Genomic DNA, 20007 nt, shown 5'->3' with positions numbered 1-20007 from the left:
ACAGTGTGTCAGTAGAGATCAAACAGCACAGTGTGTCAGTAGAGATCAAACAGCACAGTGTGTCAGTAGAGATCAAACAGCACAGTGTGTCAGTAGAGATCAAACAGCACAGTGTGTCAGTAGAGATCAAACAGCACAGTGTGTTGCTGTTTGCTGCCTTGTGAAGTGAAGGTAGGCCCACAGAGTGCTGTTTGCTGCCTTGTGAAGTGAAGGTAGGCCCACAGAGTGCTGTTTGCTGCCTTGTGAAGTGAAGGTAGGCCCACAGAGTGCTGTTTGCTGCCTTGTGAAGTGAAGGTAGGCCCACAGAGTGCTGTTTGCTGCCTTGTGAAGTGAAGGTAGGCCCACAGAGTGCTGTTTGCTGCCTTGTGAAGTGAAGGTAGGCCCACAGAGTGCTGTTTGCTGCCTTGTGAAGTGAAGGTAGGCCCACAGAGTGCTGTTTGCTGCCTTGTGAAGTGAAGGTAGGCCCAGGCACAGAGTGCTGTTTGCTGCCTTGTGAAGTGAAGGTAGGCCCACAGAGTGCTGTTTGCTGCCTTGTGAAGTGAAGGTAGGCCCACAGAGTGCTGTTTGCTGCCTTGTGAAGTGAAGGTAGGCCCACAGAGTGCTGTTTGCTGCCTTGTGAAGTGAAGGTAGGCCCACAGAGTGCTGTTTGCTGCCTTGTGAAGTGAAGGTAGGCCCACAGAGTGCTGTTTGCTGCCTTGTGAAGTGAAGGTAGGCCCACAGAGTGCTGTTTGCTGCCTTGTGAAGTGAAGGTAGGCCCAGGCACAGAGTGCTGTTTGCTGCCTTGTGAAGTGAAGGTAGGCCCAGGCACAGAGTGCTGTTTGATGTCATTGTGAAGTGAAGGTAGGCCCACAGAGTGCTGTTTGCTGCCTTGTGAAGTGAAGGTAGGCCCACAGAGTGCTGTTTGCTGCCTTGTGAAGTGAAGGTAGGCCCACAGAGTGCTGTTTGCTGCCTTGTGAAGTGAAGGTAGGCCCACAGAGTGCTGTTTGCTGCCTTGTGAAGTGAAGGTAGGCCCACAGAGTGCTGTTTGCTGCCTTGTGAAGTGAAGGTAGGCCCAGGCACAGAGTGCTGTTTGCTGCCTTGTGAAGTGAAGGTAGGCCCACAGAGTGCTGTTTGCTGCCTTGTGAAGTGAAGGTAGGCCCACAGAGTACTGTTTGCTGCCTTGTGAAGTGAAGGTAGGCCCACAGAGTGCTGTTTGCTGCCTTGTGAAGTGAAGGTAGGCCCACAGAGTGCTGTTTGCTGCCTTGTGAAGTGAAGGTAGGCCCACAGAGTGCTGTTTGCTGCCTTGTGAAGTGAAGGTAGGCCCACAGAGTGCTGTTTGCTGCCTTGTGAAGTGAAGGTAGGCCCAGGCACAGAGTGCTGTTTGCTGCCTTGTGAAGTGAAGGTAGGCCCACAGAGTGCTGTTTGCTGCCTTGTGAAGTGAAGGTAGGCCCAGGCACAGAGTGCTGTTTGCTGCCTTGTGAAGTGAAGGTAGGCCCACAGAGTGCTGTTTGCTGCCTTGTGAAGTGAAGGTAGGCCCAGGCACAGAGTGCTGTTTGCTGCCTTGTGAAGTGAAGGTAGGCCCAGGCACAGAGTGCTGTTTGCTGCCTTGTGAAGTGAAGGTAGGCCCAGGCACAGAGTGCTGTTTGCTGCCTTGTGAAGTGAAGGTAGGCCCAGGCACAGAGTGCTGTTTGCTGCCTTGTGAAGTGAAGGTAGGCCCAGGCACAGAGTGCTGTTTGCTGCCTTGTGAAGTGAAGGTAGGCCCAGGCACAGAGTGCTGTTTGCTGCCTTGTGAAGTGAAGGTAGGCCCACAGAGTGCTGTGTGCTGCCTTGTGAAGTGAAGGTAGGCCCAGGCACAGAGTGCTGTTTGCTGCCTTGTGAAGTGAAGGTAGGCCCAGGCACAGAGTGCTGTTTGCTGCCTTGTGAAGTGAAGGTAGGCCCACAGAGTGCTGTGTGCTGCCTTGTGAAGTGAAGGTAGGCCCAGGCACAGAGTGCTGTTTGCTGCCTTGTGAAGTGAAGGTAGGCCCACAGAGTGCTGTGTGCTGCCTTGTGAAGTGAAGGTAGGCCCAGGCACAGAGTGCTGTTTGCTGCCTTGTGAAGTGAAGGTAGGCCCAGGCACAGAGTGCTGTTTGCTGCCTTGTGAAGTGAAGGTAGGCCCACAGAGTGCTGTTTGCTGCCTTGTGAAGTGAAGGTAGGCCCAGGCACAGAGTGCTGTTTGCTGCCTTGTGAAGTGAAGGTAGGCCCAGGCACAGAGTGCTGTTTGCTGCCTTGTGAAGTGAAGGTAGGCCCAGGCACAGAGTGCTGTTTGCTGCCTTGTGAAGTGAAGGTAGGCCCAGGCACAGAGTGCTGTTTGCTGCCTTGTGAAGTGAAGGTAGGCCCAGGCACAGAGTGCTGTTTGCTGCCTTGTGAAGTGAAGGTAGGCCCAGGCACAGAGTGCTGTTTGCTGCCTTGTGAAGTGAAGGTAGGCCCAGGCACAGAGTGCTGTTTGCTGCCTTGTGAAGTGAAGGTAGGCCCAGGCACAGAGTGCTGTTTGATGTCATTGTCTTGTGTTCCTGTGAGCTGTTACCTAACCTGCGTTTCTTTGCTCCACAGTGGGAGAATGAGCAGCTGCACAGCCTGGAGGAGAGAGGCCGGCTCCTCCTCTCCCTGCAGTTCCTCTCTCCGGCCAGCAGTGAGGAGGAGGGAGAGGGGGGAGGAGGGGAGGAGGGCCGGCCCAGCGGGGGGCTGTGTGTGGGGGTGAAGCGCTGTGCCCACCTGGCTGCAATGGACGTCAACGGCTTCTCCGACCCCTACGTCAAAATGTGAGTCCAAAACTCTGTCTGCCTCCCCATCGGCATCACTTAGTCCCTGTCGTGTTTGGGATAAAGTCTTGATATTTTATCTTAAGGCTTTTATATATTTATATTTATATATTTTATCTTAAGGCTTAACTTTACTTACTCTTAAGGCTTTACTTAACTTGACTTACTCTTAAGGCTTTACTTAACTTTACTTACTCTTAAAGTCAAACTGAACCTGTTCGTCACGTGCATAATGAGTCCGTTTCAGACTGAAAACATAGTTTGTCTAAGATGACAGGTTGAGAGGCGGGTCATAGTATCATGTGGATGATTTTATTTGACAATTCTGGGGACTGGATTGGGCTTTGGCCAATCCTGGCGTGTTCCGCCTCCAAATCGAGTGGGATTCAGTGTGTTGCGGCGCTCCCCTCGGGAAGAGCCTTTTGACGGGAGGAGCGGAGCTCAGCGAGCCGCAGGCAGCCAGCTGCCTTCGTGTTGCCGAGCGGAGAGTGCAGCACGTCGGCCTGGAATCTCCAAAGTGCGACCCCTGACAACCAAGCTCTCGGATGCGCGTGCCATTATCGCTGCTGTAACGATACAATATCCCTGGAATGCGCGTTTTAACGAGCCAGTTACATTTCTTTGCATTCTTAGAGATTATAGTTTTTGTTTTTTGTTCATGTCTCTAACAATTGGCCAAGTTAGTAGTTAGTTTATGGGATAGGAATTCTGCCAGATGACAGGCACTAGGCGCCATTTTCTACTTCATTTGGAAGAGAAAATTATCCAGAAATGAAGATTTGATTGACAGCTGCATGTCGTGATATGATTGGTTGAAATGGGGTAGAAATTTGATAGTCAGCAAACTGTACATTACTGTTATCAATGAAATCTTGAAAAACGAACTTTTGATGTGAAAAAGTGTGAAAAAGTAAAGAAATTAGATTGTTGTGATTTGTTTTGCATACATTATTAAATAGGTGCACCGCATACCCAGGTATTTGAACTAAATGAAAAGAAAAGTCATTTTTGGGTTCAGCTCGACTTTCAACCTTTCACATAACGTGCGTGTACGCGTGCCTGCATGTGTGTGTGTGTGTGTGTGCGTGTGCACGTGCCTGCATGTGTGTGTGTGTGTGTGTGTGTGTGCGCGTGTGCGCGCACCTGCATGTGTGTGTGTGTGTCAAACTGAAGAAAAGACAGCACTCAGTCAGTATCAGGCTTGGTTGAGATGGCGGAGTGGGGGAATCACATAGGAAAAGGCATCACTCCAAACCTCATGTATGTGGAGCTTTTGGTCAGGAGACCTTCCAGGCATCATGAGGCTACAAGTGACCAGAGCAAAATGAGGTTTGCAGAGGAAGTGACTGTGAAGAAGATGCAAAACACGTCATCCCAGCACGTTACCAAACGCAAGTTTGGCATTAAAATGACTCAATTTAAAGACATTAAAATGTCTCAATTTAAAAAGACATTAAAATCTCTCAATTTAACACGTTCACTGCCGTGGACGAGATATCTCGTCCAAAAAAAAAAAAAAAAAAATTTGACGGTGGGACGTCGATCAACCCCTTTTACATCTCCTATTAAAATATGGGAGGTATTGAATGTGTATAATCTATTTTACCGACCCACTAAGTGGCGACAGTGCTCTCCAGACGAGAGAAAGCCAAGCAAAAACAGCCGCGTGAGGAAGCCATTCTCATGAAAATGGATTGGCGAAAACGCTTTCGCTTTCGCGCAGGGAGCTGGCGGTGGGGGATTGCAAATTTGCATAATAGATTATGGGTGCAACACACTTTGAAACACGCAGCATAAATAAGACCAGAATCGCAAAAGCTTCATCAAAGCTCTCAACCGAAACCCCAAGAAACGAGCGAGCCCATCCAGACTCGCCCAAAGAGCGGCCGCCAGCAGACAGGCAGCAGCAGCAGCAGCAACTCGCTTGTGACACGCCCGCTGCAGAGCCAGGGAGGCAGGAGGAGAACACACACGGAGGGAGGAGTTTGAAGGAGAGGGGGGTTTCCTGCTGTTATGGAGGAAATTACTGTTCAAAACTATTGGTTAGATGTCTGACGTCTTACTGATGCCAAAAATGAATGGTTAAAGTGACTGTTCTATCGAATTTCACAAAAAGCCATTTATCTCAGCTTAAATTTTCAGACGCTGAAACCATGCTGTATTCAAGTGCTAATGCCTACATAACTACTAACTCTACAAACTAACTCTTTTAGACAGAGAAAGCACACATTCTATTAGTTCTTACTAGCCAAAATAACAAAGGGTTTTGGAAATTTAATGCAAATCTTTTGAGAGATGAGGGTTACTGTCAGACCATCAGAGCCATGACGGAGGAGTCTTTTAATGACCCTGACATTCAATCTTACGTAAACAAATGGGAATTCTTTAAATATAAGGTTAGAAAATATTCAATATCCTTTAGTAAAGAAAAGGCCCTTACAGCTAGAAAAGAGGAAAAAGATTTAATTAAAGAGTTAAATGCACACTGTAATAAAAGTAATCCCACGGAGGAGGACAAACAGAAAATTATGGAATTACATAACAAGCTTGACTCCATCTTTATTTACAAAGCCAAGGGTGCTTATATCCGTTCAAAGGCTAAGTGGATAGAAGAAGGAGAACAGAACACTTCCTATTTTTGCAAACTAGAAAAAAGCCGTCAAGAGAGAAATGCAATCAAAACATTGCTGATTGAAAATGAAGAATGCTCTGATCCTAAAGCAATTTCTAATGAAATCTACTCCTTCTATAACCATTTGTATAGAACGTCACACTCTGAACATGACTGCTCAATGTTTTTTGAACCTATTAAAGATAAGATTCCCACGATTGAACAAGAATTCAAAAATAGTTGTGATGCAGAAATAACACTTGAAGAAATGGACAATGCACTTAAGCGTTTACACTTGGACAGATCCCCGGGCTCTGACGGTCTGACAGCTAACTTTTATAAACACTTTTGGTGTGATATCAAGGAATTCTTGTATAAAGTGTTGACTGAGGCTCTTGGTGAACATAATCTTCCAACAAGTATGAAGCAAGGGGTCATAGTGTTAATTCCAAAACCGGGCAAAAATCCCAAAGTCATAGACAATCTAAGACCTATCACATTGTTGAACAATGATTATAAATTATTAGCACATATATACACAATTCGTCTAAAAGAAGGTATATCCCAAGTGATAAGTGAAACGCAGTCAGGTTTTTTAAATGGTAGATCTATATACAACAACATCCGTCTTATTCTAGATGTACTAGATTACAGTGAAATGATCGAGGACAAGGGTTTCATTCTATTTCTCGATTTCAAAAAAGCCTTCGACATGATCGAACACCCCTTCATGTTCCGTACTCTAAAGGCTTTTGGTTTTGGGGACTCTTTCATTAAGGCTATGGAGACTTTATATAAGAACATCAACAGCTGTGTCTCATTACCTCATGGTACCTCGCCTCGTTTTGACGTACAGAAAGGAATTCGTCAAGGCTGTCCGGCAAGCCCTGGACTGTTCATTTTAGCGGCAGAAATGTTGGCTATTATGATTAAGAATTGTGAGAACTTAAAAAAACTGAATATGTTTGGAACAGAGCTCGCAATTAGTCAGTTCGCGGACGACACAACCTTGTTTCTCCAGGATGAACATCAGATTCCTGTCGCCTTACAGAATATTGAACTCTTTTCAAAGGCCTCTGGACTATTTCTCAATATCCAAAAATGTGATCTGCTGTCTATTCATGAACATGACCAGAATGTGATTTATAACATACCAGTTAAAACTGTGGTAAAATACCTTGGTATTTATATAACAAAAGATCAGAAGGAACGTGAACTGCTTAATTTGACAAACAAAGTAGTGGAATGTAAACGAAAACTTAATATGTGGTTACAAAGAGATTTATCCATTTTCGGTAGAACGTTTCTCACCAAAATGGAAAGCATCTCCAGAGGTGTCCATCCTGCATCTTCTTTAGCACTTAGCTCAGACTTTGTTAAATCCTTAAATCAACTCAACTTTAATTTTATATGGAAGAATCGAACTCACTATATAAAAAAAGCTATAACTGTTAAAGACCTTTGTGAAGGTGGACTAAAAGCAATAGACTTTGAATGTATGAATGGAACTCTTAAAGTGAATTGGTTGAAACAGTGTGTTAAATCCCCTGACAGTATCTGGCACATATTCCCTCAAAAAATATTCAACAAGATAGGTGGACTAGAATTTGTTTTAAAATGTGATTATAATGTCACCAAATTGCCTCTTAAGCTTTCTAAATATCACCAACAGGTTTTACTTTTTTGGAAATTATTTTACAATCACAACTTCACTCCTCACAATACTCCACTATGGAACAATCGATATATACTTCACAAAAGAAAATCCATGTTCTATAAGCACTGGATGGATAGAAACATTTGGTGTGTAATGGATCTATTAGATGCAAATGGAAATGTACTTCCTCATAACGATTTTTGCTGTAAATATGATTTTGATTGTAACCTCAAAGAATTTAAATCGCTTATCAATGCCATTCCCAAAGCATTCCTTAACCTAGCGAAAAATATAGCATTGCACTCTCAGTCCTCATCTCATCTCTGCACTCTTTTTATCAATGGAATACATTTTCTTGATAAAAGGTGCTCAAACCAATTCACAAGGTCTATTCTAACAAATGATTTATACACTGCCCGTTCTTGTAGAAATAATATTTTGAATATTTTTGACAAACCAGCATTATGTAGATTGAGAACAAAATTCTTCAAATATCCAGTTCCACCCAAAACAAAAGAAATTCATTACAAAATAATGAATGACTTCTACCCTTCCAGTGAATTTTTAAGATTAAGATTTGGATTTGAGAGCAATGAGTGTATTTTCTGTAAAGGTGATATTGAAACAACTGAGCATCTTTTTGTTTCATGTTCTCACACCCAACTGTTCTGGAAACAATTCATCGATTGGTTAAATGGAAAAAACACAGTAATGCCTGTTCTTGATTATAATAGTATTGTTTTTGGTGTAATATTAGAAGACAAAAAATTGGACCTAATGATCAATGTGTTACTAATCTTAGCTAAATTCTTTATTCATAAGGCCAAATTTATCAAAACTCCACCCATCTTTACCTGCTACTTTAATGAAACCCAACTCTACATGAAGTCCCTGAAATTAATTAAATCGAAGTTTGCCAAAGACCTCTATTTATCTTTAACAAGTCTCTAGCCATCAATATGTTTTATTTAATTTAAATTTTATTTTATTTTTTATTTTCGTGTTTCCCCCTGTCTGTCCTGTATTATGTGTGAATGTGCTGCCATGTGTCTGTTCATGCTTGTCGAAGTTATATACACTTGTGATGATTGCCTTACAGTTGTAAATGAAAAGTCTAAAAAAAAAAAAAAAAAAAAAAAAAAAAAAAAAATTCTATTAGTTCTTTTGAGATATTTTGTGTTAACAAAATCTTAGCAGAAAATAATCCTCGGCTGTTGAAAGATGAGCCAGAATCCTAAAAAAAAAACCTTGGCAGAAGCTACCTACAGTAAAAAAAAAAACGGCTGGCAGTGAATGTGTTAAAGACATTAAAATGACTCAATTTAAAGACATTCAAATGTCTCAATTTAAAAAGACATTCAAATGTCTCAATTTAAAGACATTGTATAATGGCACAAAATAGCTATTCGCTATTGGCAGCCTCAGCCTTCACAACACCATCCATCACTCAAAGCCTAGTATAGAATATAGGGCCAATCATAAATAAATCAATGTTATCCAAGCAGCTTCAGAACACTTCAGCTCCTGGTTTCCCTCTTGAACGCTCACTCAATTATTCAACCTGCTGAAGTCATTGTTGTTGCTTGCTGCTTTAGAGCAGAATCGGAGAGATCTTAAAGGGACATGCCAACAGTTTGAGTGTTTAGGCCATTTGCCATTTGCCGATATTAAAACTAGAACGTACATGGCTTTATTTTCAATCTGCGTGCAGTACAAACTGTGGTAGAGCCCCTCACTGCTGTTTGTGTTTTTATTTGCAAGGTAGAGTACAGTACACATTGGTTGTAATCAAACAATCACAATCTCCAATGAAACAATAAGTAACTCAGAGCCCCTCACTGCTAATAGCTTAGCGCTACAATGGCAGTCTATGGGATTTGTGACTACTCCCGTTCAGTCGCCCAAAATGCACATTCCAACAGCTCCAGAAATGCTCACATGTACATGTTGTGACTCGTGCACTCACCACACGATGAAATCATAATCCAAAGTTACGTGAAACGGTCATTTTCGTAGTAAATCCACCCACCGAGAACTAAACAAAGAGTGAATGAATGAATTAATTTATTTGAATGAATGAATTTATTTGGTGATAAAACAAGAAAGAACACAACAGTACATATAGTAATGAAAGAACAGACAATATATCAATCACCGAGGATAAAAACACAAAAAAGCCCGAAGGCTTATTTACATTGTGGTCCTCACGTAAAACATATAATAAGACGAGGCATAAAAAGCATAAAACACTTAAAACAATTTAAAATAAACATAAAACAACAGAGAGCGGTTACATTAAAGGAACTCAAGATAAAACAAATAGCAGCAGATCAAGCAAATAGCAGCAGGTCAATGTATCACTTATAAAAAGAATAAAAGAAATACAAAGGCTATGAAATAAATGTAAAGTGCATTGCCATGAAGCCAGTAATTTAAAGTGCATTTCTATGGAGCCATGTGCTTTAGGGCTCTTTTAAAACTGGTCACAGTAGTACTTGCTTTTATGTCCCTTGGTAACCGAACTAACAAGAGAGTTACTTCCTCGTTTGCCATGTGGCGCATGCGCTGTGTGCAGTCCGTGCATCACTAAACTCTCAAAATGTTGGCGTATCCTTTTAACTGTGGGATTTGCTAATGGTCGTGTAATAGGCCGTGAGCCAGTAGGGTTGGTCGGCACCATCTTGGGGGACTAACTTTCATAGTGATCTTTGGCAGGTATACACCCCTACTGTTAGAAAAGATGTGATAGCAATGCAGCAGTTGCCTCCAAATGTGTGCTATCACCCATTTTATTTATTTTTGTGACCAAGTTTTTATTGGTTTTTCTTTTTGTTTACATGAGGACACACTACAGCTCAAACAACACAAAATTGTTTGGGGTAATATAAATACATAACTCAATATACACCAATAGGTGTTCAAACATAGTACAACACTTCAGAGATGTGATGACAAACACATAAGATACAAAGCTCACATCAGTCTCTATACATCACCCAATTTGCACAAGAGCTCAAATCAAAGAGAAAAACACAATATAATCACATTGAAGTGCTGCTGTACCCCGACCAAACAAACAATTCTTTCGTTCATTTACAATGAATTATCTGGAAAGTAATGGCCCTCCTAAATCATATCTTAACCTTTTACCCATTTTATAACACTACCAAGCATATTCTTCAGGTCTCCTGCCCGAAATGACGTCCCCCAAATTAATCATGATATCTCCTGAACCATAAGGCCTATATGCATGTTTCTGGTCTCCTTTGATAGGTAAACAAAATCAATATTATAATATTAATAATTATATTACAACTAATTACTATAAGTTCCGTCAGTACAGACGTAGACTCCGTCTCAGTTAAGTTAAGTTACCCTTTATTTATCCCCTTGGGGAAATTCATCCTCTGCATTTGACCCATCCTCTACTAGGAACCTTCCTAGAACTAGGAGCAGTGGGCAGCCACAGTGCAGCGCCCGGGGACCAACTCCAGTTCTTTTGCCAGTACCTTGGTCAGGGGCACTGACAGGAGTATTAACCCTAACATACATGTCTTTCTTGCCTTTATCCGTGGTGCCGTTGGTGGCGCTCTCCAATTGTCTGGGAGCCGAGACTACTGTACTACAGTACAGACATTTAAAAAAATGAATAATAATACAAAACTTTCATACCTACTTTTCATACAAATCATACTTTGTTTTACATACTTTAATAACCTAATAATCACACTCATTTCCAAGTCTCCCATGTGTTCCACATCTTCATCTTGATCAGAACTTTGCACACTCTCTGAGGTGGATGCTTGCTTCTCACAGTCTGCCAGTCTACACGTCAGTCTACACGTCAGTCTACACGTCAGTCTACACGTCAGTCTACACGTCAGTCTACACGTCAGTCTACACGTCGGTACACCTGAGGCCATTTGCATCACACATACATCTCGGGAGTGAACATTTTTTCCTTACGCTCTTTTGATCAAGTTCATTCCAGCAACACTGTAGCAGAGTTCCTGGGAGTCTCTCTGCTACATTCTTCTGCAATTTTGTGACCAAAGTAGCTTCATTTGTCTTTCTCAGCAATCCATCTGGTCTGGACAAAGGTCCCAGCGGGTGAGAAGGATCTCCTCCATACATAGACTGCACCCATGTGCCATCACTTTGATGCGTCCAAACAAAGACACATATCACTGAATGTATTCTGCATGTGTTTCACTGGTTTATGGAATTTCTTCACTGGTGGGTCTTTCTCCAGGCTCTCATCCTTGAATGGTAAATGGACTACATTTATATAGCGCTTTTATCCAAAGTGCTTTACAATGTGCCTACATTCACCCATTCACACACCAAAGGCGGCAAGCTGCCACGCAGGGTGCTGGCACAGCCATCGGGAGCAATTTGAGGTTCAGTGTCTTGCCCAAGGACACTTCGACATGCGGACTGGAGGAGCCGGGGATCGAACCACCGACCTTCTGATGAGTGGACGCCGCGCTCTACCTCCTGAGCCACAACCGCCCCTTGTTCAGGCTGAACCGTGTTGTGCCTCTAGCAGTCTGTGTGTCTTTGTTTACTGTGACTTCAGTAGCTCAGCCTGGTTTCTCCATTTACTCTAGAATGGTAATAGATGCAGGTTTACTTACACTGGATTCATATTGCTTCACTTGTTGCCTATCAAAGGGGACCAGAAGCATATATGGCTTATTAGGTTCAGGAGCTATCATGATTCATTTTGGGGATGTTTTCGGGCAGGAAGAATATTCTTTCTTTCTTTCTTTCTTTCTTTCTTTCTTTCTTTCTTTCTTTCTTTCTTTCTTTCTTTTACCTTTATTTATATAGGGGGAATCCCACTGAGAACAGGAGTGTCCTGTTCACATTCACACACAGTGAACACATTCACTGGCTCATGGCCTATTTAAAGCCCTTGTTTGTTGACCTGCTCGAGTCTCCAGACTCCAAGCTACAAACGGAACAGAGTCATTTAGATTGAAGATGATCTGCAGCTGAATTCCCAGGGCCTGAAATGCACAAACATTGATCCTGTAATAAGCTCCTGAGAATTAGATAAATTATGCAGTGTATCACTACACTGCTGGCATTTTGACTACATTATGAAAAATAATAACATCATTAAAGTCTCTGTAAAGCAAAAATACATGTTTTTAAGTTAGTCACACCACAGAAAAGTGTTTTTAACCACCCAGCCAAATTTGCATGATCAAAAATCTCGCAGAGTATATAAAATTAGGGTTCACAATCTTTTTGCAGTATACTCTGAAACTCTGGGGGGGTGTCTGCTTAAATGTCCCCAGCTCCTCCCCCACCCTCACCCTCCAGTGCTGCCCAGAGATATGCCTGTTTGTCCAGCGAAGTGAGTGAGAAATTCACCCCGCACGGAGAGCGTACGGGGCAGGCTATAATAGCTATAATGTCAATAACAGATACATCTTTGGTTAAACCTTTATTGTAGTTTCGTGTTAATTTAGCCTACCTCAACGTAACGTGAATGTGGGACGACTCTTCGCTGCCTCACGGTCCCGACCGTATCTGGATGGCCTGGCTATAGCCCGTAGCCTGTTAGCTAGCTTGTTAGCAGTCTGACCCAGCTTCAGCTAGCTTGAGGAGCTTCCACTGCGAGCTAAGGTGGGCGTGTTTGTCAGCACGTAAGATCACCCCCATAGGTTATGCTAGTGTCCTCTAGAGCGAGAGTGCCGTCAGCGGAGGACCAAAATGCGAGACTCATCAGCCAATGAACAGCCAGGAATGGGTCTCGCGCTACTTTTGCATGCTAAAATAAAGCTGATTATGTACAATTTGATTCAAGGGGGAAAAAACCCTTTCAGAGTAGAACACAAACTGTCTATTTTGCTGCAACTCGACAGTGCTGCTTAATCCAGGACCGTACTTCCTGGAACTCTTGAGAGTAAAAAACTGGTCCATTGGAGTGAATGGAGATGTCGGGACTCTTCTATCTATACGGCTCTGGGTTATGCTAATCGGTGCTCATCCCACACCCCCCCTAGCACCACCCTCTCAACCCCCTCCGTCGCAATAAAACCAAGATGGCAACACCTGTCATTTGAACTCCGCTAGGAAAACATAATTGAATGGGATAGCTACGTCCATATATATACAGTCTATGGTTGCTACACGCTGAAAATGGCAAGTTGGATTGTTGGAAACAATTTTCCAAGGGCACTGCCGCTAAGCGCCGCCCATCGCAATTCCACAATGGAGACCTGCGCTGCCAGACTCCTCTCCCGGAAGTGAGGGGAGGCTGGGCACCGAGACTACCTCTGATAAGATGGACTGTTGGTTTCTGAGCGCAGCTAGTCAACATGTGATGAGCAGAGCAACTTCTCCACCTGGGCAAGAACAGCGTTCTGGGAGACACACTGACACACTGACACTCTCATGTTCTGAGAGACACACTGACACTCTCATGTTCTGAGAGACACACTGACACTCTCATGTTCTGAGAGACACACTGACACTCTCATGTTCTGAGAGACACACTGACACTCTCATGGCAGTTTGTCAAATAGCCACCAAACTATCTATAGATTTGTGTACATGGAACACGATCTATTTATTTTTGTGTTTATGCCTCTGCAGCCATGACGGAATCTACAGATCTATAGAGACTATTTCACGATATGGAATCTCGGCCCGTGGACTCATTTATGGGTGGAACCCCGGTCAGAGCAGTATCAGCTGTCTGCTGCAGTTATGAGCAGCGCATACTGTCAGAGTCAATGCTGGGTTTCACGCTGAGCCAAGTCAATGCAGGGAGAACAGGTTTAAGACCCTGAACACAGCTCATCTCCTGCAGCCCCACAGAACATACACATATGTCAACAAGCCTGAACGCTGCTCACCGCCGCTCCATGAGAAGGCGGGGAGGGGGTTAGTGGGCAAGGAACCTATAAAGAAGGAAGAGACGTCACTCACCTCACAGTGTTCACATTTTGCATTGGGGCCACTTTAAACCATCATATCTGTGTCATTTCACCTTTGATTGGAAAATCAGATTAAAGAAAACACATTATGCGATTTTGACTGATGTGCCGTTCGGTCATGTATTATGATGTAGTTAGTAAATATAGCTAATAGCTATCTTGGACCAAACAGGGGTGGGGCTTGGGCTGAGCCATGTTCTGTTGTGGAGACCAATAATAAGGAAAACGTTAGGGTTGTGCTACAACCCGGGTTTTACGAGTGAGAACGAGAGCTCTCACTAGTGCCTACAACGCTGCTACGCAGCCCCATGGAAGACTGTTATTTTGCTCCAAAATTACTTTTCATTAAAACCGACCACCCACCCGTAGGTGGCGTGGTACCCCCTGGGACTGACACGGATCCACGTGACTACGTCACGTCCTGCCAGCCCAGGGATAATCACTCTAATTTCTTCCAGCCGCTGAGACCCGACGCACCCCGTGACGCATCGACACAGCAAGGCTGGGTAGTGAGAGCTCTCGTTCTCACTCGTAAAACCCGGGTTGTAGCACAACCCTAACGTTTTACTTTGTTTCGAACTCAAGCTCTCACTAGTGCCTCAATTCAACCGACCTTGCTGCCGGGAGCACCCAAAGGGCGACCCGAAAGGGCAACGTTTATGCCTAACCGAATGACATATTAGAGTGGCAACGATACTACTTTCTTGCCACCGACAGCACCGCGTGCGCGAACTGCGAACCGGACACGTCGAGACTGTAGTACCTGACAAAAGTGTGATGAGAGGACCATGAGGCCACGGCACACATGTCCTCCACCGACACACCACGCAACAACGCAGAGGATGTCGCAACACCTCGCGTAGAATGCGCCTTGATACTAGGGATGGGAATCGAGAACCGGTTCTTGTTGAGAACTGGGTCCCAGTGGATCGATTCCTTGGAATCGTTAGCCAACCTCCTGAACGATTCCACTATCTATTCCATGCGCGATGACGTCACACGCTGCGACACGCACGCAACGCAGCCTTGTTTTGTTTCCAGCCACCATGGCGTCTAGGCAGAAGCAAAACGATGACCACAGTGCCACTTGCAATGCTTGCAAAACCTCTATTTCGTCAAAGGGGGGAAATACTAGCAATATGCAGAAACATTTGTCCACACAGCATGCAATAATTTTGGAGGAATGTCACGTTTTTGATGTGCTATGGAGTGACGATAATAACAGCTAACAGCAGCGCGGCTAACGGCTAACGTTAGCGCGTCATCTGTTACTATGGAGAGTAAACTCCTCCAGACCCTGTCTATTGTGTAAACCAGATTTCACCAATACTCCATTTCCATCCATTTAATTTTAGGATGATGACGTTCAGAGTCAGACTGGTTCAGGGGCTGGTAGTCGCTTTGGGTCAGAGGCTGCAGCGAGTACTTCTTGTGCAGCTCTAGCCCCTCCATTCACCCAGGCAGGGTGCCTGCCTCCCTGTCCCTGCCGCAGGGAAGAGTAAAATGACCGAGGCGAGGGTAAACGAATGTCCCCGAGCAGTGACCAAGTTTGTCTGACATGCCAGCTAAAGTAAAATGTCCAAAGTTGCATGTTGTCATTTTAACCACTAGTTCTGTTTCATTCATTCCCACTATATATTTTCTATAGGGAGATGACAAAGATGCTCAACCCAAAATACAAACCCCCAAACAAAGCCAGTTTAACAGACACACTGATCCCTGCTTGGTATGGGATTGAAAAGAGCAATCTGATCTCAGAGCTGAATAATAATACATAATTATAATAATAATAATCTAAAAGAAAATTAATGTTAATAAACCCGTTTGTACTCTTTTTTTTTTTTTCTTGCCCAATGAGAATCGATAAGAGAATCGATAAGGAATCGGATCGATAAGCAGAATCGAAAATGGAATCGGAATCGCTAAAATCTTATCAATTCCCATCCCTACTTGATACCCTCCGGGGGAACCTTGCCCACGGCAGAGTATGCCAACGCGATCGCCTCCACTATCCAGTGTGCTAAGCGATCCTTGGAAAGGGGTCCGCCCTGGGCCCTTTGCCCAAAGCAAACCAACAGCTGATCTGTAATGCGTAATGAACGCGTCCTGGCCACATAGGCCGAGAGCGCCCTTACGGGGCACAGCATGTGCAAACGTCTCTCCTCACCCGAACTGAACGGCGGGGGACAGAATGCCAATAAGTCTATAACCATAGACCTATAGCTGGCATTAATATTCTTGGGCTGGTACGCCGGGTTAGGTCGCAACGTAACCCTGCGCCCATCATTCCCAAAACCACACAGGCCTGCTGCACCGAGAGGGCAATCAGGTCACCAACTCTCTTTCCTGACGACAAGGCCAGCAGCAGCGCGGTCTTTAAAGACAGAACCCTTAAATCGGCGGAGTCCAAGGGCTCAAACGGATGACCCGTTAGCCCGTCCAGCACCGTAACCAGGTCCGATTTGGGGAAAAAACGCACCGCGACGGCGGGCGCAGTTTACGCACCCCCTTCATGAAGCGCAAGACCAAAGGGTACGCCCCCACGGGGCTCCCTTCAATTCCCATATGGCAAGCAGAAATCGCGTCTACGTACACCTTAAGCGACTGCGGGGACTGACCCGCGTCAAGCAGGCTCTGAAGGAAACAGAGAACTGGTCGCACACTGCAGTTCACTGGATCCACGCCCTTACTTGCTGCATAGTGCATCCCACATTATCAGGCAAGCCCTGGGCTAGCAACTGGTCCGGTTCAGGAGCCAGACCGCTAGCTTCCACCTGCCTGGGGAGGGGTGGAACACCTCCCCCTCCGCCTGGGATAGGAGATCGGCCCGTACCGGCAACGCCCAGGGCGGATCTTGCGCCAGGGAGACCAGGTCCGCAAACCATGTCTGCCTGGGCCAAAACAGACTAAAATGAGCCGGAGGCGCTGTTCCCTCACCCTGTCCAACACCTGACGGATCAGGGGGGTCGGGGGAAACGCATAGAGCCCCTCCCTCGGCCACGCGTGCGCTTTTAGCGCGTCATGACCTAACGGGGGCTGTCCTCCTGGATCGAGAACCACAGTGGGCAGTGTGTCGCGCGCCGCGATGCGAGAGATCGACGCAGGCGCGACCAAACCTGGCCCAAACCTGTTCCATCACCCGAGGGTGGAGGCACCACTCCGTATAACGGGGATTGCCTCGAGACAGCAGGCCGGTCGTAACTCCGCCGTCCCGGCAGATAGACTGCTGACACTGAAAGGAGACGGGGATACACCCACAGGTGAATCCCGCTATGGTTCAGCGCCCCCGACCGCACACCGCCCTGTTTGTTCAGGTGGGCGATCGCTGCCCTATTGTCCGAGCGAATCAGCACATGGTGCCCATGTGTGAGCCGCTGGAAGTGTTACCTCCGCAGGCCGGGGGGACTGCGGAGGCAACGTTCTCTTTCGAGTCTGGCCGCACGCGGACTTGTCCGGCAATGCGGTCCCCAAGAGAGCTCCCAACCAACAATGGGCCCACGGCGCCATTGATGGTGGGCTTGTCCTGAAGCAGAGCCCGGCGAATCGCCTTCAGCTCTAGCACGTTTATGTGGCAAAGTTCCTGAGCCTCCCACCGGCCGTTCGCCGAAAAATGCCCGCAAATCGCACCCCCTCCCCAGAGGGAGGCGTCTGTGCGAATCACCATCCTGAGCGGGACAGGGCCCCACCGAGTACCTCTCGAGAGGTAACGGGGGTCCGCCCATATAGCCAGCGCCTGCCAGGCCTGACCTGTCAGAGGAACCCTGCGATGACGGTCCCCGGCCGAGTCCAGGCGAAGCCTGAGAACCATATTTGGACCACGAGAGCATGTGTAGCCTCCCTAGCGGGAGCACATGCAGTGCTGAGGCCATCAGGCCCAACATCACTGTGCACTGATGCACTGACACCGATGGCACAGACCTAACGTCCTTGGCTTGCTGTCCGAACCGTGCAAGCCTGTCGCTCTGGCGAAAGGCTCGCAGGAAGTCTAGCTCGAGCCCCAGGAAGGTCGCCGCCTGCGCTGGGACGAGGCAACTCTTCTGCCAGTTCACCCAAAAACCCTAAGGTTTGCCGGTGATCGGTCACCACCTTGGAATGTTCCGTGGCACGGCCCCTCGAGTCGGCCGCTAAGAGAACGTTGTCGAGATATAGGAAGACGTGGATCCCCCTCGCGCGGAGGGGAGCCAAGGCTGTCTCCACGCACACCGTGAGGGTTCGCGGGCTCAAAGACATGCCGAATGGCAAGACACAGAACTCGTAAGCCTTCCACAGGAAGGAGAACCTCAGGTATTTCCTGTGTCTCCTGACCATGTGGACATGGAAGAACGCACCTTCCAGATCCCCGGAAGTAAGAAATCCCCCTGACTCAACTCGTTGAACAGGCGGGGAAGAGAGCATTCGGAACGGGACTTCCTCAGCGTCTTGTTGAGACGCCGAAGGTCCAATTTTGGACGCATGGAGCCGTCCTTCTTGGGCACGATAAAGTACCTGTGGTAGAAAACCCAAGCGCACATCTGCCTTGGGAACCGAGCGAATCGCCCCACCTCCTTGTGGAGTATGTCCATGGCCTCCCCCTCCACGGTCAGATCGGGGGTCCCGTCGAACGTGGGTGTGGGCCTGGCAAACTGTAGAGCGTATCCCCTCTGGAGGGTGCGCCGTAATGGGGACGGGGAACATAGATGCTCCCAGGCATCGAGCCTGTTGGACAAGATGGTCTCTTGTGGCCAAAGGAGCGGAACCCGTCATGAGCATATTGCTGGGCACCGGGACCTTTTGATCCGGTGCCCTGATGGGGGGGCGGGACGTGAGAGGCTACGCCCCCCCCCCCCCCCCCCGCCGCATGGACAGTTCCGTAGAAGCTGTGCATGCTGGGGGAGAACTTCTTACGCAAGCTCCGCCTACTGACGCGCTGTTGTATCGAAGCAACCCCCCCCCCTGCCGTGCGCCTTTCGCAGGCTGGGGGGACTGCGGAGGTAACGTTCTTTCTCGAGACCGGCCGCACGTGGACTTGTCCGACAGTGCGGCCCCCAGGCGAGCTCCCGACCAGCAATGAGCCGTCGGTGCCATTGATGGTGGGCTGTCCTAGGAGCCTCTAGCCGAGGCCAGGCCGTAGCCATGGACCAAGGCGAGCCTTGATGATGGGTATGAGACCCTGGGCGAGCTCCCGACCGAACTCGGGCCTTGGGCACCGAGGACGGTGGGTCTAAAGCTACAAGCCGCAGGCTGGAACTAAGCCCAGCCTTGGTGAGCCAACCGGTGGGCTTGACCTGGGCGCTGCCAACCGAGGCCAGGCCATGGCCATGGACCAAGGTGCGCTGTGCCCCCTGCCAGGCTCCCTGCACTTGCAGGGGGCGCCCCAACAAGGGAGTATGACCCATGGAGAGCTCCCAACCACCCCGGGCCTTGGGCACCAAGGGCGGTGGGCTTGTCCTTAGAGCTACAAGCCAAAGGCTGGCACTGAGCCCAGACCTTGGCGAGCTGTAAGCCCTGCTGGACGCGTAGCGCCAGCAAGGAGCGGTACGTCTATTGTAGCGGAGGTAGCTCGCGCCCAATGTACTTAGCACACAGATACTAACTGCACGGGTGCATGCCAGCTATCTGCAAAATACTATCGTTCTGTGCTAAACAGTACTAATATATTGCTATCTGCACGTATGCAAGGCAAGCTAGCTTTCACACTCCTTTGAGAGCGGACCTTGGTCAGCTCTCAAGAGCTTAGCTGCGGACCAGACCGAGGGTTCAAGGCGCCTGTGCAGCGTGCTCGTGCCCAAGGCAGAACACTCACTTAACGTGCCGATTTATACTCGGCCAAAGTAGCCTCCCTGACTTTCCCTGCTCAGTAGCAAGAGGAAGCAGGAAGCTAATCACTAATAGCAAGCTCCCGCAGGGCGCACCCTATTAGCGGGAGTACTGCTTAAGCAAGCTAGCAGGCTAGCAAGAAGCACAGGCTAGACAGTAAGCAACCCGGAGGCTAGCGAACGTGCGCGTGCAATGGTAACGTAAGCGGCAATA

At 47.0% G+C, this 20007-nt stretch overlaps 1 protein-coding gene across 1 annotated transcript in view; it reads left to right on the top strand.

Moving 5' to 3' along the window:
• Positions 1-20007, top strand: part of doc2a (double C2-like domains, alpha) — a gene marked incomplete at both ends in the record, with an annotated part of 147162 nt that overhangs the window by 110470 nt on the left and 16685 nt on the right. Inside the window, one exon of the mRNA XM_083650127.1 lies at positions 2569-2777. Coding sequence (XP_083506253.1) covers positions 2569-2777 — 209 coding nt within the window. The remainder of the gene's footprint in view (positions 1-2568; positions 2778-20007) is intronic.

This window comes from Poromitra crassiceps (genome assembly GCF_964638095.1).
Source record: "Poromitra crassiceps genome assembly, chromosome: 13".
NCBI lineage: Eukaryota > Metazoa > Chordata > Actinopteri > Beryciformes > Melamphaidae > Poromitra > Poromitra crassiceps.
This window is presented reverse-complemented; position numbering and strand designations above follow the sequence as displayed.